The 24,317-nt window shown below is 41.9% G+C and overlaps 1 protein-coding gene across 4 annotated transcripts in view; it reads left to right on the top strand.

Annotated features, from left to right (window-relative positions):
- The window catches only part of wnk2 (WNK lysine deficient protein kinase 2), a 51,269-nt gene extending 29,427 nt beyond the window's left edge, over nt 1-21,842 (top strand). For 2 of the 4 annotated variants that reach the window (XM_066671060.1, XM_066671058.1), the window contains 16 exons: nt 1,698-1,738; nt 1,897-2,059; nt 2,177-2,293; nt 2,495-2,665; nt 2,762-2,813; nt 3,978-4,181; nt 4,978-5,780; nt 6,250-6,307; nt 6,668-6,735; nt 8,624-9,189; nt 9,726-9,964; nt 10,112-10,327; nt 10,577-10,672; nt 13,171-13,215; nt 13,842-14,098; nt 16,427-21,842. In XM_066671060.1, coding sequence (XP_066527157.1) covers nt 1,698-1,738; nt 1,897-2,059; nt 2,177-2,293; nt 2,495-2,665; nt 2,762-2,813; nt 3,978-4,181; nt 4,978-5,780; nt 6,250-6,307; nt 6,668-6,735; nt 8,624-9,189; nt 9,726-9,964; nt 10,112-10,327; nt 10,577-10,672; nt 13,171-13,215; nt 13,842-14,098; nt 16,427-16,723 — 3,393 coding nt within the window. In that variant the 3' untranslated portion in view covers nt 16,724-21,842. Of the gene's footprint in view, nt 1-1,697; nt 1,739-1,896; nt 2,060-2,176; nt 2,294-2,494; nt 2,666-2,761; nt 2,814-3,977; nt 4,182-4,977; nt 5,781-6,249; nt 6,308-6,667; nt 6,736-8,623; nt 9,190-9,725; nt 9,965-10,111; nt 10,328-10,576; nt 10,673-13,170; nt 13,216-13,841; nt 14,185-16,426 lie in introns of all 4 variants that reach the window. The other 2 variants (XM_066671059.1, XM_066671061.1) reach the window with 2 other exon arrangements.
- The last annotated feature ends 2,475 nt before the right edge of the window (nt 21,843-24,317 follow it).

Genomic DNA, 24,317 nt, shown 5'->3' with positions numbered 1-24,317 from the left:
TGATCTCAAAACAACTAAATACCTTGAATCTGACTTACGAAAGTGTAGAATAAATGTGGGTGGAAAGATCTGGGAAGAATCTCTGCTAATGTGAGCATTTCTAAAGCACTTCTGTGTCTTGTGGACCCAAAATGAGGTCGAACGAAAGCACTGTTTATATTTGGTGTGTGATTGTGCTTTGGTCACTGTTTTTCTTCGCAGTGTTTACATCTGACTTCTTTTTGTTCAGTGTCGTCTTAATTATAGTCAAAACACAGCACGTTTTGTCTTAATTATAGTCAAAATATAGGTTGCTTCCATGTGGCAGATAGGGGCAGAATCACGTGACAACAGCTTGGTAGCGTGGTTTTAAAGGGATAGTACATGATCCAACAGTGGGGACATAACAGAATAAAAATAATCGATATAATCAATTAAGACATTATTATGTTAATTAGATTAGATTAGTTCTGAGTGTTGATTTCAATTAATTTTCAATTATTTCCCAGCCCAAAAATACAATAAATAATAAATGAGTTAAAAAGCAACAACATAGATCAAGAGTGTAGGTAAGGTGGTATGGACAGCAAAAACATGTATAAAGTGACCAAGCGCGGGTAAAGTGTGGTTTGTCAATGAAAATGACGTTGCAGTGATAGTTATGTAAGAACTTAAGAGTCTTAAAGCTTCTGGAATTAAGCTCTTTCTTAGTCTGATAGGTTTTACACTTAATGCTCCACAACCTCCTGCCTGAAGGGAGCAGGACAAAAAGTGTATGTGCTGGGTGAATGAGGTCCTTCATGATGCAGATGAGCCTCTACCTGCATCTGGAGGTGTAAATATCCATGGTGGTGGGGAGGCTGACTCAGACAGTCCTCTGTGCAGTCATCACCACCCTCTGCAGAGCTTTCCTCTCTGCAGCAGAGTAGCTTCTGTGCCTCACTGGAGCATAGAAAACTCTCCACCACACATCTATAAAAGGAGGTGAGGACTGAGCTCCCTAGTCCAGCACGCCTCAGCCACCTGAGGAAGTAGAGCCGCTGATGTGCCTTCCTGTTCAAACTGGAAGTGTTGGTGGCCAATGAGAGGTTGTTATTCAGATGCACACCCAAGTGGAAGCCTATTCCACTGCCAATCCTCAGACGTTCAAAGTAGTAGTGTTTCTGCCTCTAAAATCCATGATTATCTCCTTCATCTTTTTAAAGTTGATGCAGAGATTGTATTTTCTGCACCAAACCTCTAGGTGTTCCACCTCCTGCCTGTAGCTGGACTGTTCGTGATACATCCAACCACTGCTGTGTCATTTGCAAACTTACAATATGACAGCTCGGATGGTTAGATGAGCAGTCATAAGTGAGCAATGTGGACAGGAGGGGGCTCAGCACATGAGGGGAGCAAGTGCTGAGAATTATGGTGAAGGAGGAGACATTGTGGATCCTCACAGACTGCAGACTTTTGGTCAGGCTTACTTTTGGTTTGCCTCTGATTTTGTCGTATTCCAGCACCGATTATCAAGTCCAAGTCAGAAGTGTATTTTACAACACGTCTGTACTGAAAGTTTTCAAGCTCAGGTCCCTCAGGACCATTTCAAAGCTCACTTTTTTTCTCTGAGCTTAAGAAATGCAGAAGATTGAGATTTTACTAATTATGTTTACTTATCATTTATAATAATAACGAAAAATAACAATAAATGATGGTTTATGATATATATGTTGCAGGAGCCAATGCCAATGCCGCTTCCTATTTATACATGTGACAGGTAGGTTGTTGTTTTAAGTTGTTTTTTTCTCATGGTATTTTCACTGTCATTAGTAAATCAGGGGCCTGGTGTTTTAAGAAAGCAGTGCTGCGTTTATATAAAGCAGGGATGTGTTAATATAATGTTTAGTACACTGATGCTGTCTTCACTGTGTCCAGTGTGAATTCAGATGCAGCCTCGGGTAAAGAGATGAGCGACAGCTATGAAGGCACCACCAGCGGTGGGAAAGGAGACGGAAAACCCAGAAAACACCACCGTAAATCTGCCCGGACTCGCTCAAGACAGGAGAAAACTAACAAACCCAAGCTCAGCATGCTCAACGTGAGGATTACTGTGTTTTTTGTCCAGTTTCAAATTCTGTGCCTTTAAAACACAGCATAAACTGCTTCCAGTTTCACTCTGTTTATTTATCGTACCCACCCCTCTCTTTGTTGTTAGGTTTCTGATACAGGGGATAAAATGGTGGAATGCCAGCTGGAGACCCATAATCACAAAATGGTGACCTTCAAGTTCGATTTGGACGGAGATGCTCCGGAGGAAATAGCTACATACATGGTGAGGTATTTTCAGCTTTAGTTCTGAGGCTAATATTATAACAGAGATTTTATAGACAATTTAAATGTCCACAGTATATATATCACAAGATGTACGGCTGGGAAACACCAGGTTTTTGGTATAACAATATAACAGTGAAGTACCACCTCTAGTCCAGTGCCAGAGTGAGAATATACCCCATGTTTATCTGCTGTGCTTCAGGTGGAGAATGGCTTCATTCTGCCCATAGAGAAGGAGATCTTCATCGACCAGCTGAAGGACATTGTGGACAAAGCGGAGGATCTGCTGAATGAGGAGGTGGAGGGAGATAGACTGTCTACTCTGAGGGACACTCTTCTTCAGGGACAGGGTCCTAGTGGAGTTGGGGACGAGGTGGGGACATGCCTGACATGTGACAGTAGTCAGATTTCGATTTTGATCTCTCTTTTGGAAAGTGATGTGTATTATGTTGTGTGTGTCGTGTTGTAGGGAGGGAAAGAACAGAGAGACAGCACTCCTCAGGCGGTCTATCAGCAGAATGGTAAACTCCTCCCCTCTGTTCCCAAGCCTCTCTGTAAACATTCACTGATGAAGACAGTTGTGCATATTATAGTGCACTGAGCACAAAGGAAGGCTCTGATCTGAGTATGAATGAATAATCCTGTACAATGGCTTTTGATTCATTCATTCGTTCGTTTGTTAGTTCCTTCATTCATTCATCTGCAACTGCTTACAATACAATACTGGAGGCTCGGGGGTGCTTCAGGTAGTGTCGCTGCAATACATCTTCAAGGTCTTCGGGTCCTTGGTGATTTATGCATATGAATGAAGGTTCACACATAATGATCAGGGTTGCTGTGGTCCAGAACCTACCCTGAGTGCACCCTACACAGGGCACCTGTTCAAGATATTGCATCACAAACTCTTATATTCACACTTGTGGATAATTTCACATGTTAATCCATTCACTCAAACACACAGCCAGTCACTCATATATTCACACCTGTGGACATTTTCACACATTTAGTCCTGGGAGAACTCAATGATTCTAGGCTCCAGACTGAATAAATGTTGTACCCTTAATTTTATCCTAATTTTAATACAAATACAACCTCTTTACAAACTGAGGGACTCCACTCTCTTGGGTGTTTAACTAGGGTGACCAGGCGTCCTCTTTTACCCGGACATATCCTCTTTTTTAGACTTAAAAAAATGTCAGGGCGGAATTTCACAAACGTCCGGGATTTTGTTTTTCTAGAGCTTACATTGAATTTCGAGAAGCGTTTCGTTCACAAACTAGTCCCGCCCTCCCCTTCTCCGATTGGTTCGCTTGAGTGAGAAGGGGGAGTGGTGGAGTAGCCTAAAATCTTCTGATTGGACGGTCTGACTGTAGAGCTACTGCTATTGGTCGATAACCTTCTCTGTGAAAATTTAATTGGTCAGTTTGCTAACGTCAGTAGTCCTTGTTACGTCAGGCAAAGCTCATGTACCTACCCTCATCTTGAGCAGCTATGCCGAAACGTAAATGTCATTTCTCGGATGAATTAAAAAAGAAATTCCCATGTGTAGCAAATAAAGGTGTAAAGGACTTAAAACATAGGTTTAGCTAAGCATATAACGGCACAAAGACGTGTCCTCTTTTTCACCATCTCAGATCTGGTCACCATATATTTAACATTAGGATTTTTTTCTATTTTTCCCACAGTTCTTCACACAGGCAAGAGGTGGTTTATTATTTGTCCGGTGGACGAGCCTCCTGGGGTCAGTAAGGAAGTGTCCTCAGAAGCAGCAGCTCCTCAGAAATCTCTGCCCATTGCCCAAAGCGATGGGAGGACCCCAGCTCAGCCAGCTGAGAGTTCCTCAGTTCAGCCTCCAGAGGGCAGCACTCCATCTGCTTCCATCTCTATAGGTAACAGCTTTCAGTCAATTCTCGTTCTCTCTCATTCACTTCAGGCAGAGCCTTCACGGCTTCTAAAGGCAGTTTATCAAAATATGTATATATTTATATTTATATATATAAAATGTAATATCCCTTAATAATTGCTCATTTCCTTGAGAATCAGGACACTCAAGACACTCATTTTGATATAAGTGTTTATTTAAAAATATATATATGTTCTTATTAAGATAATATTAGAATGGTCATAATATTGCTTTGAAAAGTGCTGGGGACAAGAATGCAGACCTGGTAATATTAATATTCATGGCCAAATACACTTTTGTTAAAGATGTGTTTCTCTGCTTATATTTTCATGGCTTAAGATCATTAACTCCAGGATAATACCCAGTTTTATAACTGACTCTTTCGCGGCAGTGAACCACACCAACAAACACAGATCCACAGCACCACAGCATTAATCATCAGCTTCATTCACTCTGACTGTAACATAAGGCCTGTGTATTTAGCAAAGCATGCGGAATGCACAAATAACTGAAATATAGGGATGCTCAAGCCTGCAGTCCAATTAAAAGAACAGCAGCCCATTTCCCATCACTCTGCTGCGAGCTTTTATATATATGATATGTGGTGGGGACTAAATCAGTCATTTCATTGGTGAGGGACATGTTCCCAGTGTCCTCTGATTCCCCAGGGCCTTTCCTATCTACCTTTGAAATATTAGCGATTTAAAATCTGATAACAATGCTTATTAATTAATAATATATTTTATTTAGATTTTATAATATGAGATCTTTACATTTTTCAGATTCTGAAGGCTATGCCACAGCGCCTCCATCTGGCGACAGTGATGCTCATGGCTTCTGCAGCCCTCTCTCTCTGACCACCACTGATCCTTTATCCCTCGCTGCGTTGTCCCCTGTCCCTCTGGCACCACTCGGTGCCGCTCTGCTATCCTCATCCTCGGCCTCTTGTCCAGAAGATGGCGCTATTTCAAGCGTGTCCCATGTCTCGGGTCAGCTTGGCGTTCCTCTGCTCAACTCTCTGACCGTGGATGAACCTCAGAGCACGGCACTCAGCTCTCTGTCTCCATTGCACTCTGTTCAGCAGGGGGCAGAGCTCACAGAAAACATACCCTGCTGCCCGCTAGTCATGCCACTAGCTCTGGACGTTAGCACTGGAATTCAGCCGTCATCTCCTCTGACTCCTCCGCTCACACAGGACACGCCCTCAGCGAGAGATCAGCTCCAGTCTATCTCTGAAAGAGGCCAACACCCCGTCATCCTGCAGCAGCCCTTCTCCACAGTGGGCGGGGCCAAAGCACCCTCCCTGCCACAAAGCCCCGCCCCCTCCCAGCACCCCCACGCTCCCGGCGAATCAGACAGCAGAGTTGGGTTTGTAGACAGCACCATTAAGACCCTGGACGAGAAGCTGAGGAACCTGCTATATCAGGAATACGCTCCAATGTATCCAGCCGGCAATGCTGCCGAAACTCCGGGATCAGGGACTGAGTACATACAGTCTCCACCTGGTCCAGAGAGTGCAACCGGAGGCTCGGGAACCAGCACACCCATCAGCATCGAGGGTCTCAGTAGAGCAGTTGAACAGCTGGTAAGATTAGCGCCCCCAACTGGAAACACCAGATCCTTGTTTGTTTTACATTTTGTTTCCCAAACATGACATTTATTTCAAGTGAAGTGCACTGAATCTTTTAGATGTTACTCCTTTACCTCCAGGAAAAAGAGAAGCAGAAATATCTCTTATTTAAAATAACACAAGGTAAGACACACTGGGCTCCCCCTACCCAGTGTTTTACAGCACTGTCCTGAAATGGGGGATGTTTTCCTCACTCTTTTTCACCTCAGTGGAGCGTCACAATGATTTTGAAGCTGTACTTTTATGGTAAAAACACTAAATAGTGTTTCATTAATCTGTATTACTCTTTAATCAACATCATGTCTGAAAGTGGAAGTTGTTTTATAGGTGGCCCTTGTGGGGAACAGGATCTCTACTTGCTTGTTTTGCTTTTGCTAATTTGCTGCTCATTTACTTCTTCTCTTCTTTGTTTTCTCTCTTCTAGCCCCAGATCCCAGAAAGAGTGGACAGCCTGAGCGCTCTAAGTGACTCGGCTGTTGGAGGTATGGCAAGACATTTTTAGCTGATCCTAGTTCAGTCTCCTGTAGATTTCAGAGTTAATCATTTTCCAGGAGGACTGGAATCTACGCTGTAGGTTTCACTGATGAAGATTAAAAATAAGCATTTATCTTGAACTTATTAAAGGCTTATTATTTTGTCTTGCTTTATTTAACATTTATTCAAGGTATTTAGGTATCCATACTGATTTTTGTATTTGGCTATCTACATCTACATCTAGGATGTTCAAAGTCCTACTAAGGATATTTTGGAACTAAACAGGAATGCACTGTTTTAATTTGCTCTCGAGAATCTGCTAAATTCCCTAAATATAAATGCAAATGTAAAAATGCTTCTCTCTTCAGTCACAGTGTCAAAGAAGCATGTGATGCCCCACTCCACGTCCTGCTCAGGATCCAGGAGTCGATTTAAGGCAAGTGTCTTCTACATTCGCAAACACAATTCACCCAATAACCTTAAAGTATGACTTTAAAGGCACGGTCCAAGCTTCTTATATACACTACTGCATTATTATATGTCTTCTAAGATTAAATAAGCCTGGGTTTATAAGGTGTCAAAGGGATGTTCTATTTGTGTTTTACAAACCGGATTCCAAAAAAGTTGGGACACTAAACAAATTGTGAATAAAAACTGAATGCAATGATGTGGAGATGGCAAATGTCAATATTTTATTCGTAATAGAACATAGATGACAGATCAAAAGTTTCATCTGAGTAAATGTAAAATTGTAAAAATATGTTGATTCAAAATTTCACAGTGTCAACAAATCCCAAAAAAGTTGGGACAAGTAGCAATAAGTGGCTGGAAAAAGGAAATTGAGCATATAACAAACAGCTGGAAGACCAATTTACACTAATTAGGTCAATTGACAACATGATTAGGCATAAAAAGAGCTTCTCAGAGTGTCAGTGTCTCTCTGAAGCCAAGATGGTAAGAGGATCACCAATTCCACCATTGTTGCGCAGAAAGATAGTGCAGCGATACCAGAATGGTGTTACCCAGCGTAAAATAGCAAAGACTTTTAAGTTATCATCATCAACCGTGCATAACATCATCAAAAGATTCAGAGAATCTGGAACAATTGCTGTGCATAAGGGTCAAGGCCGTAAAACTCTACTAGATGCTCGTGATCTCCGGGCCCTTAAACGTCACTGCACCTCAAACAGGAATGCCACTGTCAAGGAAATAACAGAATGGGCTCAGGAACACTTCCAGAAAGCATTGTCAGTTAACAAAATCCACCGTGCCATCCGCCGACGCCAGCTGAAACTCTACAGTGCAAAGAGGAAGCCATTTCTAAGCAAGCTCCACAAGCTGAGACGTTTGCATTGGGCCTGGGGTCTTTTAAAATGGAGTGTGGCAAAATGGAAAACTGTTCTGTGGTCAGATGAGTCACGATTTGAAGTTCTTTATGGAACACTGGGACGCCATGTCATCCGGACCAGAGAGGACAAGGATAACCCAAGTTGTTATCAACGCTTCGTTCAGAAGCCTGCATCACTGATGGTATGGGGTTGCATGAGTGCTTGTGGCATGGGCAGCTTGCATGTCTGGAAAGGCACCATTAATGCAGAGAACTATGTTCAGGTTCTAGAACGACATATGCTCCCATCTAGACGTCATCTCTTTCAGGGAAGACCCTGCATTTTTCAACAAGATAATGCCAGACCACATTCTGCAGCAATCGCAACATCATGGCTACGTAGGAGAAGGATCCAGGTACTGAAATGGCCAGCCTGCAGTCCATACCTTTTACCTATAGAGAACATTTGGCGCATCATAAAGAGGAAGGTGCGAAAAAGAAGGCAGAAGACGATTGAACAGTTAGAGGTCTGTATTAGACATGAATGGGAGAGCATTCCTATTTCTAAACTTGAGAAACTGGTCTCCTCTGTCCCCAGACGTCTGTTGAGTGTTGTAAGAAGAAGGGGGGATGCCACACAGTGGTAAAAAATGGCCTTGTCCCAAATTTTTTGGGATTTGTTGATGCCATGAAATTTTAAAACAACATATTTTTCCCTTAAAATTATACATTCTCTCAGTTTAAACTTTTGATCTGTGATTTGTGTTCTATTCTGAATAAAATATTAGATGTTGGCACCTTCACATCATTGCATTCAGTTTTTATTCACAATTTGTTTAGTGTCCCAACTTTTTTTTTTTTGGAATCCGATTTGTATACTAGCCAGCACCTGTAGTTGAGCATGGTAAACATAGGCTATAGGCAGTAGTTATTTCACTCTTTTTCATGTGTCCACTAATATTTGGACATGCATCTAATGTGATATGTAAATCCTCAGATGATTCTGGGTCCTCCAGACGTCCTGACGGGGCAGAGAACACAGCACAGCTGGAGCAGCACTGCCTCTCCAGCGCACCCCAGTGTTTGTTTTGAGGAGCGCAGCAGTTTATATACGGAACCCAGTGTTCCGATCAATGTTGGCCGTTTCTCTGTGGTCAGCGCAGAAGATGAGGTCACACGCAGGAAACGCAGCAGCAGGTACTCAGCCCCACCTGATTTCTACCTGGAGGCTCCACCCCCTGCGAGTGGGAGGAGCTCTGTCCCACGAGCACACACATCTATCATTGTAGATATACATGCGGCAAAGTTCCTGTCCTCTGACTCTGGCGCTGACAGCAGTCCGGTCAAACTGCCACCCACGACCCCGCCATCCCGCCTCGGGCGCTCAGAGCGGAGGGGAAGTGATCTCATGAAGAGGGCGGTGGCCTTCCTAAAGCGCACCGGTCGCAGCAGCAGCGTCCAGAGCTCGGACTCGCCTGGGCGCCACGTCTACGCCAGCAGCGACAATGACTCAGAGATGGAGGACACGGATGTCAAGAGAGAGCTGCAGAGACTCAGAGAGAAGTGAGTGAATCAGCTTGGGATATATCTGTGCTTACACTAGTGGTTATCAACATTCGTGTGCATGTTCAGGTATAAATATTAAAAGATGAATAGCTCATTTTGTAAATTAAAGGGGACATATGAAACAAGACCATCCAGTCAGTTTTCGGTGTGCTGCTTAAATCAGAAAACATGGGATAAAATGAGCCGTTTTGATACGGCTCCACTTCTGACGTCAAGGGCACAGACTTTAGAATTACCCCACCCCCTCGTCTGAGTCTGTCCAATCACAGCACTGGACCCGCTTTATGAGAGCAGAGAGAAAACATTAAAAACCAGAGCTTCTGCTTCTTGCTCCTCACTGCTGTGCACTCGGGTCTGGGAGAGCAGTGCGCGGCTCATTATTATTTAACTGTTCTGTTTAGACAGAGGGACAAGGCTGCTGTGGGGTTTTGACCCAAGCAGGTCACAGATGTTTCATTATGTGAATAGAAATGTGTTCCACTGTGGCGAAGAGGGAGGAATATGTTACACATTACCTCTCCTTTGCCTAACAGACACATGAAGGAGATTTCTGAGCTGCAGGCTCATCAGCGCGGGGAGGTCGAGCTTCTCTATCAGCGTCTTGGCAAAGCAGCCCCTCCTGGATTCTCGTCCACGCTGCCCCCTGCTGGACGCAGACGAAAGACCAGCAAACACAGGCTGAGAGCAGGGAAACTGCTCAGTCCTCTCGTCCAGCAGCTCCGCAGCGTCACCAAGACGAGCGACAGCAGTAAAACCAGCGACGCCAAGAACAGTGAGTCCCTCGATCCCGGCCTGAGCTTCTGCTTTGATTTTTCAGGGCAGGTTTTGTTTATGATCCCACACCTTTCCTGAATATACACTGTGTAAATAAGGAATCCTATTATTTTAGGGTGCACATTTTCTGTCTCTTTTTGCTCAGGTGAGCCATCTCTGAGTCTTAACGGTTCTCCAGCGAGGGCATCGCTGTTTTCAGAGAGCCGCTCTCGCGCTGGCACTGGGACTCTGCCCAGCTCAGTGTCCGAACCCGTCCAAACTCAGCAGCCCTGCTCCCTCAAAGGCTCTTTGTCCTCAGACAACATCTACACCGGACTCCAGCAGGGAGAGGGACCTGGAGCCTACGGCCACCCAGCTCAAGGTCAGCTCACAGCACACGCAGTAGGCCTTAGAAATGTTACACAACATTACAAAGCACTACTTTAATGAAACAGTAGATGCTATATCACCCCCTGCACTTCCGGTAGTGCATAACAGTTGGTCAGAATGATTGTGTGCATATAAAGCACCTTATGCAGAAATTACATGACTAGGGCTGCAGCAAGAACTCCTGTTCTCCTGCTCACATTTTCCTCCTTTTCTTCTCTCCATCCCTCCTTTCTTTCTGCAGGTTGGCCTCACTATCCCCCAGCAGCCGAGAGAGTGTCCTATAAGTCCAGTAAACCTCGCGCTCGATTCCTCAGTGGGCCACTTTCTCTGTCCATCTGTTTGTATCTCTCTCCTCTCCCCCCACCCAAAACACTCAGCAGTCTTCTCTTCTTTATTTCTCTCTCTCGTTCTCTCTCTCTCTCTCTCTCTCTCTCTCTCTCTCTCTCTCCTCTCCATATCAGTGTAAACACCTCCTTAAATTAACACTCCAGCATTTTGCCACCTCCCATTTTCAGCCCGCGTGATTTTGACCCTTTGGGTTCTACAGGTGAATTTTGAGTCACCGGATTTTTGCTGGAGTGTCAATTTAAGGCTAATGTTTTAACTTTGTACAAAGACCAGAGGATTATGGCACTATGATGGATGTTTGGATTTTGCGAGTCTCCCAAAGTCACAACACAGTATCGACGTTTTGCTTTGATTTTCATTTTCATTGTTTTAATATAATCACGATTTTATATCTTTAATTATACTCAAGTAATGAATTCATAATGATTTACATTTACATAGCTTTAAACACGTCTTAGGCCGGCACAGTGGCACAGCAGGTAGTGTCACTGTCACACAGCTCCAGGGTCCTGGGGTTGTAGGTTTGAGCCCTGCTCCGGGTGACTGTCTATGAGGAATTAGGTGTGTTCTCTCTGTCTTCGCGGGTTTCCTCCCACGGTCCAAAAACATACATTGGTAGGTGGATTGGCGACTCAAAAGTGTCCTTAGGTTTGAGTGTGAGAGTGAAGGTGTGAGTGTGTGTTGCCCTGTGAAGGACTGGCGCTCCCTCCAGGGTGTGTCTCCACCTTGCGCTCAATGATTCCGGGTAGGCTCTGGATAAGCGGTTACAGACAATTAATTAATTAATTAACACTTCTTTCCATTTATTTCAGCATCATTACATGGCATTTAAATTATAATCATAAGAATATTCACCGGGTCTCCTACTTTTGAAACAAGAGTGTACCTTCTGAGCAGGGCTGCAGTGAAATAGCCTCATTCAGTGTATTTAGGGTGGCCCCCTCTCCCCAGCATCTCTGCTCATGGTGCTAGCTATGAGGGGCATCTGTTGGCTGATGTGACAGATCTGGACAGTGTATGTTCTCCTCCGGGGCATCAAGCTACCCAGTGTTGCATCAATAGCAATTTGATGAGAAGTAGTGTGTCGGTTGGCCTCACATGTCTCAGAGGAAACATGTGTTCGCCTCATCCTCCACTGAGGCTGGGGGCACTGTGTGATTGGGGGAAAGAATTGGGGACCACAATGGATTTAAAAAGAAAATTAAACAAATACAAGCTTATAATCTGTGCTTTCAACTAAGGAGCTCTGCAGGTGACCCCTTCCAACCAAGAGTCTAAGGTTCGATTCCCAGCTTGGGCAGGCACCCATGAGAATCCTAAAATCATGTTCTCTTCCAACTATGATTTTTAAACTGTAAGAACTTCTGGGTAAGGGCGTCAACAGTATGCGGTACATGTGAGGTGTGTGAAAGGATTATTAACGTGTCTGAACAAGAGACACATGAATTGTTGAGTCATTAAGAAGACACCTATGGTACCAGCTGGGTCTGGCAGAATGTCAATAAGCTGCAGGTCAAAAATAATTCAACCAAATGAAGAGGTGTTTAAAGCTGTGTACACCATGAGGAAGTGAGCACAGTTCACTCCAGAGAACACAGAAAACTAACTGTAAATGGACATCATATGTGCAAGAGTACCTCGGTAAAGGCTCTTGTTCCTTTCTCTTAGTTTTCTGGGTGAGAAACAGTTTCTATGGCTTTGTTTCTGTGTTTTCCTGTTACTAAATCTCAGGAACTTTAACTAATTGAGACATGTTTAAAGTAAACACTCAAATTGAAACTGAAACTGGACTCTGGCTCGGTTAATCCAAACCATCTGCTCGTGCCAGCCATTACGCAAGGCCTCTCTGTTTCGTTATGTTTGTTGTATAGTTCAGGATTTAGTCACTGCCTGCTGTTTTCTCCATCCTTTGTCTCCAACATTGTTTTTAACCTGATACAGAACTGTGCAAAAATCAGAGACCATCCACTCTTTATTTAATGTCCAGTCAATATTTCAGTCAAATGCACAAAAAATGTAAAAACAATTATTGAGAAGATTTTATGTGAGATTTACTTGGATACAGAAGGAGAAAGTCAGAGAAAGTCAAGCACTGGAGATATTAAAAGCCTTCCATTATGACGAAGCACAGCTCAACACTCTGGGCCAGAAAGGATGCAGAACAAAAGCGGAAGGGAAATAGGCACAAATTTGACTGGCCACACGGAGTGGGTGTTTATTATTGACCTAGATCTGGAGGAAAAAAGTGCAAACTGAGACTAAATTTGAGGCAGCAGATTTCTTTGAAAAGTGAAATCAGCCTCTTTAAAAAAAACACTGGAATAAAGTATGTACACTTTTTGAATTAAACATTTTCATTTTTCCAACCATCTTAGATTAGTCAGCTGAAGAGTGGTCTCTGATTTGTTCACAGTGGTGTATGTCTTTATAGATGTCTCTGTGTTTGCTCTTTTTCTCTGAACTCTAACTCTATCCTCTGTCCTTCAGGGTCCACCCTGAAACGACTGTGTCTGGGAAAAGAGCGCAGCAGCAGTAAATATCACTTTACCCTTCACTCTTCTTCCTCTGAAATACTTCATTCATGGGGTCTGTGGTTCTAGAGTACGACAGGACTTAGACGGTAGCAGTATTATACTATTAACTGAGCAAAACTGCACTGTGACAGAGGGGAGTTATTTCTTTTACTAAATATAAAGCTAAGTAAATAATCATTAGCTTCACATATCAAAACCAGGGTCTGAGCAGGGTCAAAGCCATCCTCTTTTACACAAATCAATGTAATCGGAAATATGTTTTAAGTCTCGACTTGGTCTGGGAAACTGCTCTGTGTTTAGGTTTTGAGTGGGACTGATTTATTACGCAATATTTCTCATTAGATTTTATTTTTAAAAGTAGTTAACAATTTAATATTTTAAAGCAATTATGTTTTGAAAACTTAAAACATTAAATGTAGTTAATATATATTCTCATTGAGATTATTTATTGAATATTCTATTTATGATTAGATAATGAGTGAATTTGTCTGTGACATATAAATATGGGGAAAAAAATAAATTACAACAAAAAAATTCTAAAATTAAACATGAAGTCACTTTAAGTGCATTGATTGCTTGATTATTTTCTGATTATTGATTATTGATTTCTCACTGATGTCTTAGGGTCAGGACCTCCACCGACAGCCTCCACTCAGCCTCAGCCGATGGCCCCAGGGTCAACCCCACCTCCCCACCTCCCAGTGACGGGCCTGGCTCAGGCTCAGGCCAACAACAGCAACAACAAAACAGGGCTATTCCCTATAGAGTTGCACACCCTGGTGGGAACCTGGGGTCATGAGGAACGGGCACCCACACAAAATCTCCCTCTCAGCCAGCGACCCCTACAGACCACCAGGACCAGGTTTAGGAGCACTGGAGGGGTGAGGGCGACAGAAAACTACCACCCCCTCTTCTCCACAGCGGAACACCGCTCTGGTTCTTAATTAAACATCTGTGACCTGCTTTGGTAAAAACCCCACAAGCCCCACAACAGAATGTTCCCCTGTCTAAACAGTCCTGTTCAGAATGGCCATTTTCAGCGCCTGTTTAAATTATTATGAGTTGCTTGCTGTCCACCCCCGACCTGTGTGCACAGCAGTGAGGGGCAAAGAGCAGAACCTCTGGTTTTTAGCCATTTTCGCTCAGTTTTCTTTCTTTTCTGTTCTCACTTTCTTTGTTTTTACTCAGCTCTTTTATTTTTCTGCACTCATTGTATCTGTTTTGCAGCCTTTAAGTTAATCTTTTTCACATGAATGCAGTTCCATCACTGTGATAGGACAGACTCAGACAAGGGGGTGGGGCAGTTCTAAAGATTCGGAACGGCCCCTTTTATCCCACTGTTTCTGACTTTCCCACAGGAAACTGAGCATGCGGTCTTGTTTCACAGCTTGTGGTTGGATGGGTTTCAGATCCTTACATAAATAAGAAAATACACAAGAGATAGCTAAGAGCAAAGGACATCCAAACAAGAGATTTTTATCATATGTCCCTTTTCCAGTAAAGGAAACCCAAAGTAGAGTTCATAAAAAAAAAAAATTACAGTTAAATATATCCTGCTGTTTTCCTGTTAAAGGCAGAAAACCTGCTCCAGACCCTCTTAAAAGTTTTCAGCTTACAGAGTTCAGTACTCCCACCCAGCGAATCCAAATGCTTCAAAATGTAACACAGCAGCAGTCGTCTAGCATGAGTCTTAGTGTAATTGAAAGTAGAGTGTACAAAATGGAGGGTTCTTTTGGCTCCGATGTTTTGTCTGTAATTATTTGTGGCTATATACAGGGGTTGGACAATAAAACACCTGGTTTTAGACCACAATAACTTATTAGTATGGTGTAGGGCCTCCTTTTGCGGCCAATACAGCGACAGTTCGTCTTGGGAATGACATATACAAGTCCTGCACAGTGGTCAGAGGGATTTTAAGCCATTCTTCTTGCAGGATAGTGGCCAGGTCACTACGTGATGCTGGTGGAGGAAAACGTTTCCTGACTCGCTCCTCCAAAACACCCCAAAGTGGCTCAATAATATTTAGATCTGGTGACTGTGCAGGCCATGGGAGATGTTCAACTTCACTTTCCTGTTCATTAAACCAATCTTTCACCAGTCTTGCAGTGTGTATTGGTGCATTGTCGTCCTGATACATGGCACCGCCTTCAGGATACACTGTTTGAACCATTGGATGCACATGGTCCTCCAGAATGGTTCAGTAGTCCTTGGCAGTGACGCACCCATCTAGCACAAGTATTGAGCCAAAGGAATGCCATTAAATGGCAGCCCAAACCATCACTGATCCACCCACATGCTTCACTCTGGGCATGCAACAGTCTGGGTGGTACACTTCTTTGGGGCTTCTCCACAGATCTAACTCTCCCGGATGTGGGGAAAATAGTAAAGTTGGACAATGTGAAACATCAATGGATCAATTTTTTGGATACAATCCGTGTCAGCACCCGGACATCCCTTTCAGACAGCTTCCCCTTGCGTCCACAGTTAATCCTTTTGGATGTGTTTCGTCCTTCTTGGTGGTATGCTGACATTACCCTGGATACCGTGGCTCTTGATACACCACAAAGACTTGCTGTCTTGGTCACAGATGCGCCAGCAAGACGTGCACCAACAATTTGTCCTCTTTTAAACTCTGGTATGTCACCCATAATGTTGTGTGCATTGCAATATTTTGAGCAAAACTGTGCTCTTACCCTCTGCTAATTGAACCTTCACACACTGCTCTTACTGGTGCAATGTGCAATTAATGAAGATTGGCCACCAGGCTGGTCCAATTTAGCCATGAATCCTCCCACACTAAAATGACGGGTGTTTCAGTTTCATTGTCCAACCCCTGTAGGACCACTATACTAAAATCTCTGCCTTTTTGCGATCTTCAGGTTTGAATGTATAACCACTGCCTCTTTATCTTGTTTATAACTTACCAAACATGAGATCACAACAGAAATCACATTTACAGGCATGTCTGGATTCCAGAGTAGCATTTGAAATGGAGCCTGAAGGCTCTTGTGAATAACAAAGGAGCCTGATTGACGCCCTGAGGATGTGATAAAGATGGAAAATATTTGTTTAATTATGGACCTATTCAAATTGCCAGCAGTGATTGCCTCATGGCTCCAGCTCTAAACTAAAGCAGCACAACATATTGGCTTTAAGTCTTGGTTTCTCTCAATGGTTTGTACAAACGTTTGCCTTGTCTTTTTGTTTAGATGCATCCCGGTCCTTCAGCGGTCACCCCAGCGTCCAAGCTCCCTCTGTCTTGGCCCAGGATCGACTCCCACCCCTCCTCTCTGATGGCTGACCATTTGCTGGGCTTTCAGGACAGATTCCTGGTGAACAGCACTTCTTTTGGGGAGGTTCTGCACTCCTCTATCTTCCTCACACACTGGCCTGGACTGACCACTCCTCTGGGCAGAGGAGTTCTCACTCTCTCCACAGTTTCTCCTCCATGGACGGCACCATCATCTCCTCCAGACCCTCCATGGTCTCAGAATAGGACTTTGTAGCAGATAAACTGACGGCTCTGGTACAATGACTAACATATTAGTTTCTCTAAAGCAGGAGTGTCAAACTCGGGCAGCACTCAGCAATAGTTTAAATTAAACAATGAATTCATTTTATTTTCATGTAACTGAGAGTTAGGTGTCTACAATTACAGACTATAGTCTACCTGTTGCTCTGCATACTTTATTAGCCCCCTATATCTTTGTTGTTCAATGCTCAGGACCTCCACAAAGCAGGTATGATTTGTGTGGTGGATAATTCTCAGCACTCTGGTATCATTGACGTGGTGGTGTGTTAGTGGGTGTTGTGGTCGTATGAGTGGATCCGACAGCAGTGCTGCTGGAGTTTTTAAACCCTGTGTCCACTAATTTTCCACTGTGTTAGACACTCCTACCTCGTTGGTCCACCTTGTAGATGTACAGGACATCACCCACAGGATGCTGTCGGCTGGATGTTTTTGGTTGATGGCATATTTTTGGTCCAGCAGTGACACTGAGGGGTTTAAAAACTCCAGAAGTACTGGTGTGTCTGATCCACTCTTATCATCAGAACACAGATTAACACACTGCCAACACGTTGTAGCGGAGTCAGTAGTAATTAATTATAATTTAATTACTAATTCATTAAATAATTTTGTTATGCTTAATCCACAGAAGGGTTCTTGACTCCAAAATTTAATCTGATCCGAAAGCGAGGAATCCGTAAAATAAAAGTGCACACACAAATAAATAACAAAAGATTGGTTTTATCAACATTATTGGTTCAATAAATGTATGTCAAATATTGATTATACATTCATATAATGAAATTGACTACATCGATAAATGAGGGAGGGGGGAGATTAATACATGAGGGAATTTCTCTATGATAAACTATAACCCTTTTAGGATTTAGGGTAGTTATCTCAGCAATACACTCAACTCCAACCTCTGAGACATGAAATGAAATAAACCATGACCTAAGGAGATGAGTGGAGATGATGCAAGCAGGGGACTTCAAAGAAGCTGTGGTTTTCTGGAGCCCCTCGTAGACATGGGCCTCGCAGCAATGCACCAGCGGCAATTCCTCTTCTTCCACTGGGCTTTTGGTCAGAGACACAGCCTTAGATACCGCTACGTCAGAGCAGGTGGCATTCTGAAGGGGTATGCGTGCATTCTCCTTCATAGAATCTGATTCCTTATGCAAGCCATGTCCATGCACGTCTGTCCTGGGCCTTTCTGGGCCTGAAGCTCTTGTTCCACATCTTTCAGGGTTCAGAAGTCTGAGGTCTCTTTCATGCTCTAGGCATGGCACTGATCATCTCTGAACTAACTATAGCTTCCTAATTTGCTAATACAACCATGGATACAGATCTTTAGTTGCTTTATTATTGTCTTGAGACAATGGCTCTCTTAGCTGAACTTCCTGACTGGAAGCACGTTCACCCTTGGGTGAATCTCCGTTTCTCTTTTATTCCTTTTCTGCCTTTCACTCCCTCTACCACCCCCCTCGTTTCTTCTCTCTTTTTCTACATTTTAAGAACTGACTACAAGCTCGGACTCTGCCCTAAACGCTTCAATGCACTGAGGCAGTGACATCACATAAAATTTATGACATTTGGCAAGACAAAGACTTTAAGAGTGAATGGCCAAAATTGTTACATCTCCTGAACCATGCTTTGCAATTATGTACAAAGAATATTCCTTATATAATCAAGTTATACATGAGTCTCTCACATGAGTGTAGATGTTTCAAGAGAGCCTGGAGCAAGTGATTACATTTGAGAGAGATTAATTAAGATGCAATATAAAGATTATATGTAAACACAAAATAATATTATTTAGACCAAAACAATGGAGCGGCACGGTGTCGCAGTCGCACAGCTCCAGGGACCTGGAGGTAGTGGGTTCGATTCCCGCTCCGGGTCACTGTCTGTGAGGAGTGTGGTGTGTTCTCCCTGTGTCTGCGTGGGTTTCCTCCGGGTGCTCCGGTTTCCTCCCACAGTCCAAAAACACACGTTGCTAGGTGGATTGGCAACTCCAAAAGTGTCCGTAGGTGTGAGTGTGTGAGTGAATGTGTGTGTGTGTGTGTGTGTCTGTGTTGCCCTGTGAAGGACTGGCGCCCCCTCCAGGGTGTATTCCTGCCTTGCGCCCAATGATTCCAGGAAGGCTCTGGACCCACCGCGACCCTGAATTGGATAAGCGGTTACAGATAATGAATGAATGAATGAATAAAGACCAAAACAATATTTTGCAAAATTCTTAACCAAAGGACACACATAATATCTAGCAGATAGCTGCTATGTGAAGATGCTAGTGATTCGTGATTAAAATTCATTTTAAACATATCATTATAATTCCCTTTTGATTGTCCAACTGAAATTAAGTTTACACAGTCGCATCCCATATGCAACTTGAAACCAGTGGGAATTAAGGTATAATTGTATGGTTTGAAAAGCTTTTGATTAAGCAGTTTTACAGAGGGCATATGTTGTTCACTGATGGTGTCTCTGTCATCACCCAAAATTCCTTTCTTGCCCCTCTGGAGACCTTGGGTCATAAACGGGCCTGGAGTGGCCTGGAGTGGCCTGTAGTGTTCATTTTACGACCCTCTGGTCCAGATGTAGGTGCTATCTCAGACTTCAATCTTGGTTGGGGAAGTGGAGATGTTCCTGAGTCCAGACTAAATTTCAGTATAAGCTTAAGGTCCCAAAAATCCAATCTTTTATACAAACAAATTAAAGCACATTCATCATACTTCAGTGTCATTGTCAGTGGACAAACAAAGTATGCAGAGCAACAGATGGACCACATTCTGTAACTGTAGAACAAAAAAGTGACCCGTGTGGAGAGTGGAGCTGAGAGAATGGACAGTGAGTGTACATACAGGCTGAGTAAGCACTAGATCAGGGCTGTATGTTTGACACCCCTGCTTTCCGGTATCTTCCCAGGACTGAGGCACACATTTGCATTTTCTCCTGTTCGTGGCTCATCTCACTTATTTTTATTAACCCTAGAGCGGCTGATATAAGGGTCCTAGGGATCGGGACCGGGGTCCGCTGAGCTGGGGGTCATGGCCTTCTATATCTGTACCTCATGTAGGCATGTATTTAAAGGCTAATGCTTATGTAATCATGTAAATATTCATTCATATGAGCAGATGCTGGTTCACTTATGTAAATTTAGCATATATATTTTAAGGTGCGCCCATGAATATGAATATGTCCATAATCCATGTACAGTGTTATTTTTTCATTATGTTTAAGCCTGGTTCGTGTGTACAGACACTTGACCTTAATACTACAAACTGTATACATGTTTCTACTAGCTATGACCACAACATTGACCGCACACATGTCTGTACATTGCCACTGTACATAGGTGTACATAAGCCAAGCCTGTTGACATGTAGCGCCTCCCTTGATTTATGTGAAAATCCAGTTTATATTTAAATAATATCCTGATTCTGAGTTTGAATTAAGCCCATTCTGTTTGTAAATAAGCCAAGGAGGGATCACATCATCACTGTGAAGCCTCAAGAAGCTCAAGATTGTGCTGTGCTCATGTGGACTGTGTTATCTATTAGAATTGACAGAAATGCTGCAATCGGAAACACAGAGACTTTGGACATTACTTGATTTCAGGAGGAAAACCTTTAAGAGTGCCTTGAGCAGAAGGTTGGACGCAAATGGATGAAGAACACTGAAAACTATGGGGTTTGGGTTTAGCTTTGTACAATCCTGTCTTTCAGAGGGGTTGAGATGACCTGAATTTAGAAAACTGAGATGTTTTGGACAATGACACTGTTATTGTTATCTGAGGGAATATTTCACTAATATTTAAAAAAAATCCTTATAATCAAGTCATCGAGATGTAAACAATGTCAATGACATTTCACTTTTAAAATGACAGTAGGTTAGATTTGTTTTTGTTTTGTTTTTGGGTTTTTTTTTGCTCCTGGGCTCCCTCTACAGTAACAGAGTGTAATTCACTGTTACAGCACTGTACTGAAAGTACTGCAGTGTGCAGCCTGGATTCCAGATTAGCAACAATAGAGGCTCTATTCTCTATTACAGCTCAGTGGAGCATCACAATGATTTTGAAGCTGTAATTTTAAGTAAAAATAATACCTAGTGTTCCTTTAGCCACTGCGAATAACAGTTTATGTCTTAATAATAAATTTTATATTATAAATCAGTGGAATTTCCCCTTGTCTTGATGCACTTTTTGGCCAGATGCATGTAGACACCCATTTGTCCAATATTTCTTTTGAAATAATCAGGAGTCTGTTCCTTTTTGCTGCAGCAACAGCTTCTACTCTTTTAGGTAAAGGTGTGATTCATCCATATTAACATTAGGTCAGGCACTAATATTAGATCATTAATTCTGGCACTCCAGCTTGTCCCAAATGTATTCAGTAGAGCACCATCACTCCAGAAAAGAGCTGCACAGCTGATGGACTTTATACTCCACTTGCCAGCGCTTGGCATTGAGCATGAAGATTGTAGACTCAGTTTGTCAATGTTTTTCTCTGGGGATTGTAAAATCGATGTTTGCCCAATTAAATATCCACATAAGGGGTGTCTACAAACCTTTAGAGTTAGGGTGGTGACATTAAAGTTCTAGCTCTTTTCAACCTTTCATAACTGCAGCTGTGTGTACAGTGCTAGGCCATGTGTGAGTTTTCTAAATGCAAGAAGCATTACCGATGTCTGTGCTTGGAGAATCTGGTCTTTCTTTTTTTTTCTTTTTTTTTTTAATAAGCTGAGCAAGATGTAGATCAGGAAGGTGTAAAAGACTGCCTTATTCCACAGGACGCTACACATGTGGCTGATGTAAACGTGTAGTTATTTGGTTGTAGAGTAAACAGGGATCTTATTTAAGGTTATAAAGGTGTATAAATGTATAGTGTACAGATGTAGGGCTATTTTAATGCTTTCGTCCTCTCAGATAGAAGAGTGCTTTCAGTAAACATTTCCGCTGTTGTCTTAGCTATGCAGACGCTCACAGAATGAGCCATGTACTGTCCATTATACTACAATGTCCTTTGCTCTTTTACGCTTGCACTAAACTCACAATGCTTTCCTGCCTGCTGCTTGCTCTGGCCCTGGACACTGTATTTACACGAGCACAAATATTAAAACTCTTCTACTTACTTGAAAGTTGTTTTTGGGTGTATGTATTAACGTGTATGTGTGTGTGTGTGTGTGTGAATCAATGACTTACCCAAGAATGTACACTTCACCGGGTGGAATTACCCAGGTTGAACTTATATATGCAGTGTCCATTTGCATCCTATTCTCCATACGGAGAAAGCTATATAAAAATATAAGTGGTATTAATCCTGGGTTTATGTGGCTTTAACAGGAGATGAACCATTGAGGTGTGTATTTGATTGCATTCAGCCACATAAACAGTAGTGAGGTCAGGAGCTGATGTTGGTGATTAGTTCTGGATCACAAACACTACTCCTTTTTGCAGTTTCACATATATGTTATGATTATGACTGGGCATGTATTTTTAAACATTTTTTTTAGATCTTTCATATTTGACATTCTTTATGTTTACATGTGATCTTACGAATACAGACGTCTGGTGTGAAACATTAAATACACAGCACAAATATGACTAAAGTATGGTTTTAAAGAAACTTTTTATTAAAATTACATGAATTAGACATCAAAATGACATCAGGAAAGAGACTGCTAAAAAATTTCCCAATTCAGCCATAGTTCGACCGTCAACTGATGTCAAGAAAAAATGTTGTCTCAACATCTTTTCAGCTGACCTGTGCCCACTGGATAAGATCTATGTACCCTTCAACATTCATTCATTCATTATCTGTAACCACTTATCCAGTTCAGGGTCACGGTGGGTCCAGAGCCTACCTGGAATCATCAATACCAATGTGTGTTTTTGGACTGTGGGAGGAAACCGGAGCACCCGGAGGAAACCCACGCAGACACAGGGAGAACACACCAACTCCTCACAGACAGTCACCCGAAGCAGGAAATGAGCCCACAACCTCCAGGTCCCTGGAGCTGTGTGACTGCGACACTACCTGCTGCGCCACCGTGCCGCCCTTACAGTATACAGTTGAAGCAAAAAGAACTATATGTTTAAATATTATAAAGAGGAAATTACCATTTCCTCCTCCAGCGCCACCATGCCTCCCTCCTTATATCAACAGAATATCTTAATAAGCATTACACATGATTACTATAAGTGTTTGTTTCCTCCAATGCTTCTTTCAGACTCAGTGTGACAGATGTGAAAGATGGCTTCATGATTCCACCCATTAACCTCAAACAAAATCTTGAAATACCTTTACCATGGCACTGTAAACTTTGAAGGCAAACAACAAGAATGGTGAAACATTTCAATTGATTAATATCTAATTTTAGTTCACATAGGCCTATGGTTTATTTGGGTTTTTTTTTTTTAATGTTAGTATTTGTGCAAAATATCATGGTTCATGAATCAAGAACTTGATGCTACATTATCTTTTTGTTCATCATCCTTTAGGGAAACTTGAGAATTAGAATTTTGAATATCAGTTTTCAACTATAATTGTAATAAATGCACATTTGCAAATTCTTTTTGCAATGCAAAATAAGTTCTTTTACATCTGTGGATATATGGGTTGAAATAAAACAGCTGTATATATGTGTGTGTGTGTGTGTGTGTGTACGTGTGTGTATGTGTGTGTGTGTGTGTGTGTGTGTGTGTAAGATACATGTTTATTTAAAGGCATATTATGATGTGAAAATGAAATATAATCTGTTTATTTAAGTGTTAAATTGACATAAATATGTCCAATACCTAGTTTAATATATTTATTTGGTAATTATAATCATTATAAAATAAAAGACTTAAGTTGTCACCAAAATAATCTTTGTAATTTTTAAAGAATAAATAAATCAAAGAGTTAAATATATTTATTTGGCTATTATCATGATTAGCATAAATTAAATAGCTTCCGTATTCACCATTATAATGCTTGTAGTATGTAAAGTATAATGTCTGTATATTTCTATGTATATTTGATATCATTAGGTATATCAAACAGAGATTAATAGATTAATTTTACATTTACAATTTACTATTACATTTTTTATCAAATAAATAACTACTATTAGTACATGAAGAACACATTTTTCTAACTTTCTAATTTTTCTAAAATGCTTTGTTGTCATTTAGTCCAATAACTTGTTCTTTACTTGATTTAACTTGATTTATTTTGGTTATTATTCTTTAAAAAAACAAAATTTTTCACCAAAATAAGCCTTATATTATGTAAGGAATAAATCCCTGTACATTTCTAAGGTGGTGTAACATCTTTAGACCCAATAAAATAGATTAAAATATTTATTTGAATATTTACATTAAACGCTATCGCTTCTTTTGGTAATTGTGTGACGGTCCCTAACGGTTAAAGCAGCTGCGTTTCTGGCTTTTTCTCAGAAAATACAAATTATAGGCTTCTTTTGATATACCACGAATCTGCAATTGTACCGGTGAATATACCGGGGAAAAAAAGCAGAATTCCGAACCTTCAAACGAATGATGAATATGAAACTGTGTGTATGTGTGTGGGTGTGTGTGTGTGTGGGTGTGT

Source organism: Hoplias malabaricus, chromosome 5 (genome assembly GCF_029633855.1).
Source record: "Hoplias malabaricus isolate fHopMal1 chromosome 5, fHopMal1.hap1, whole genome shotgun sequence".
In the NCBI taxonomy this organism is placed as follows: domain Eukaryota; kingdom Metazoa; phylum Chordata; class Actinopteri; order Characiformes; family Erythrinidae; genus Hoplias; species Hoplias malabaricus.
The sequence above is the reverse complement of the archived record's forward strand: the minus strand, read 5'-3'. Positions and strand labels throughout refer to the sequence as shown.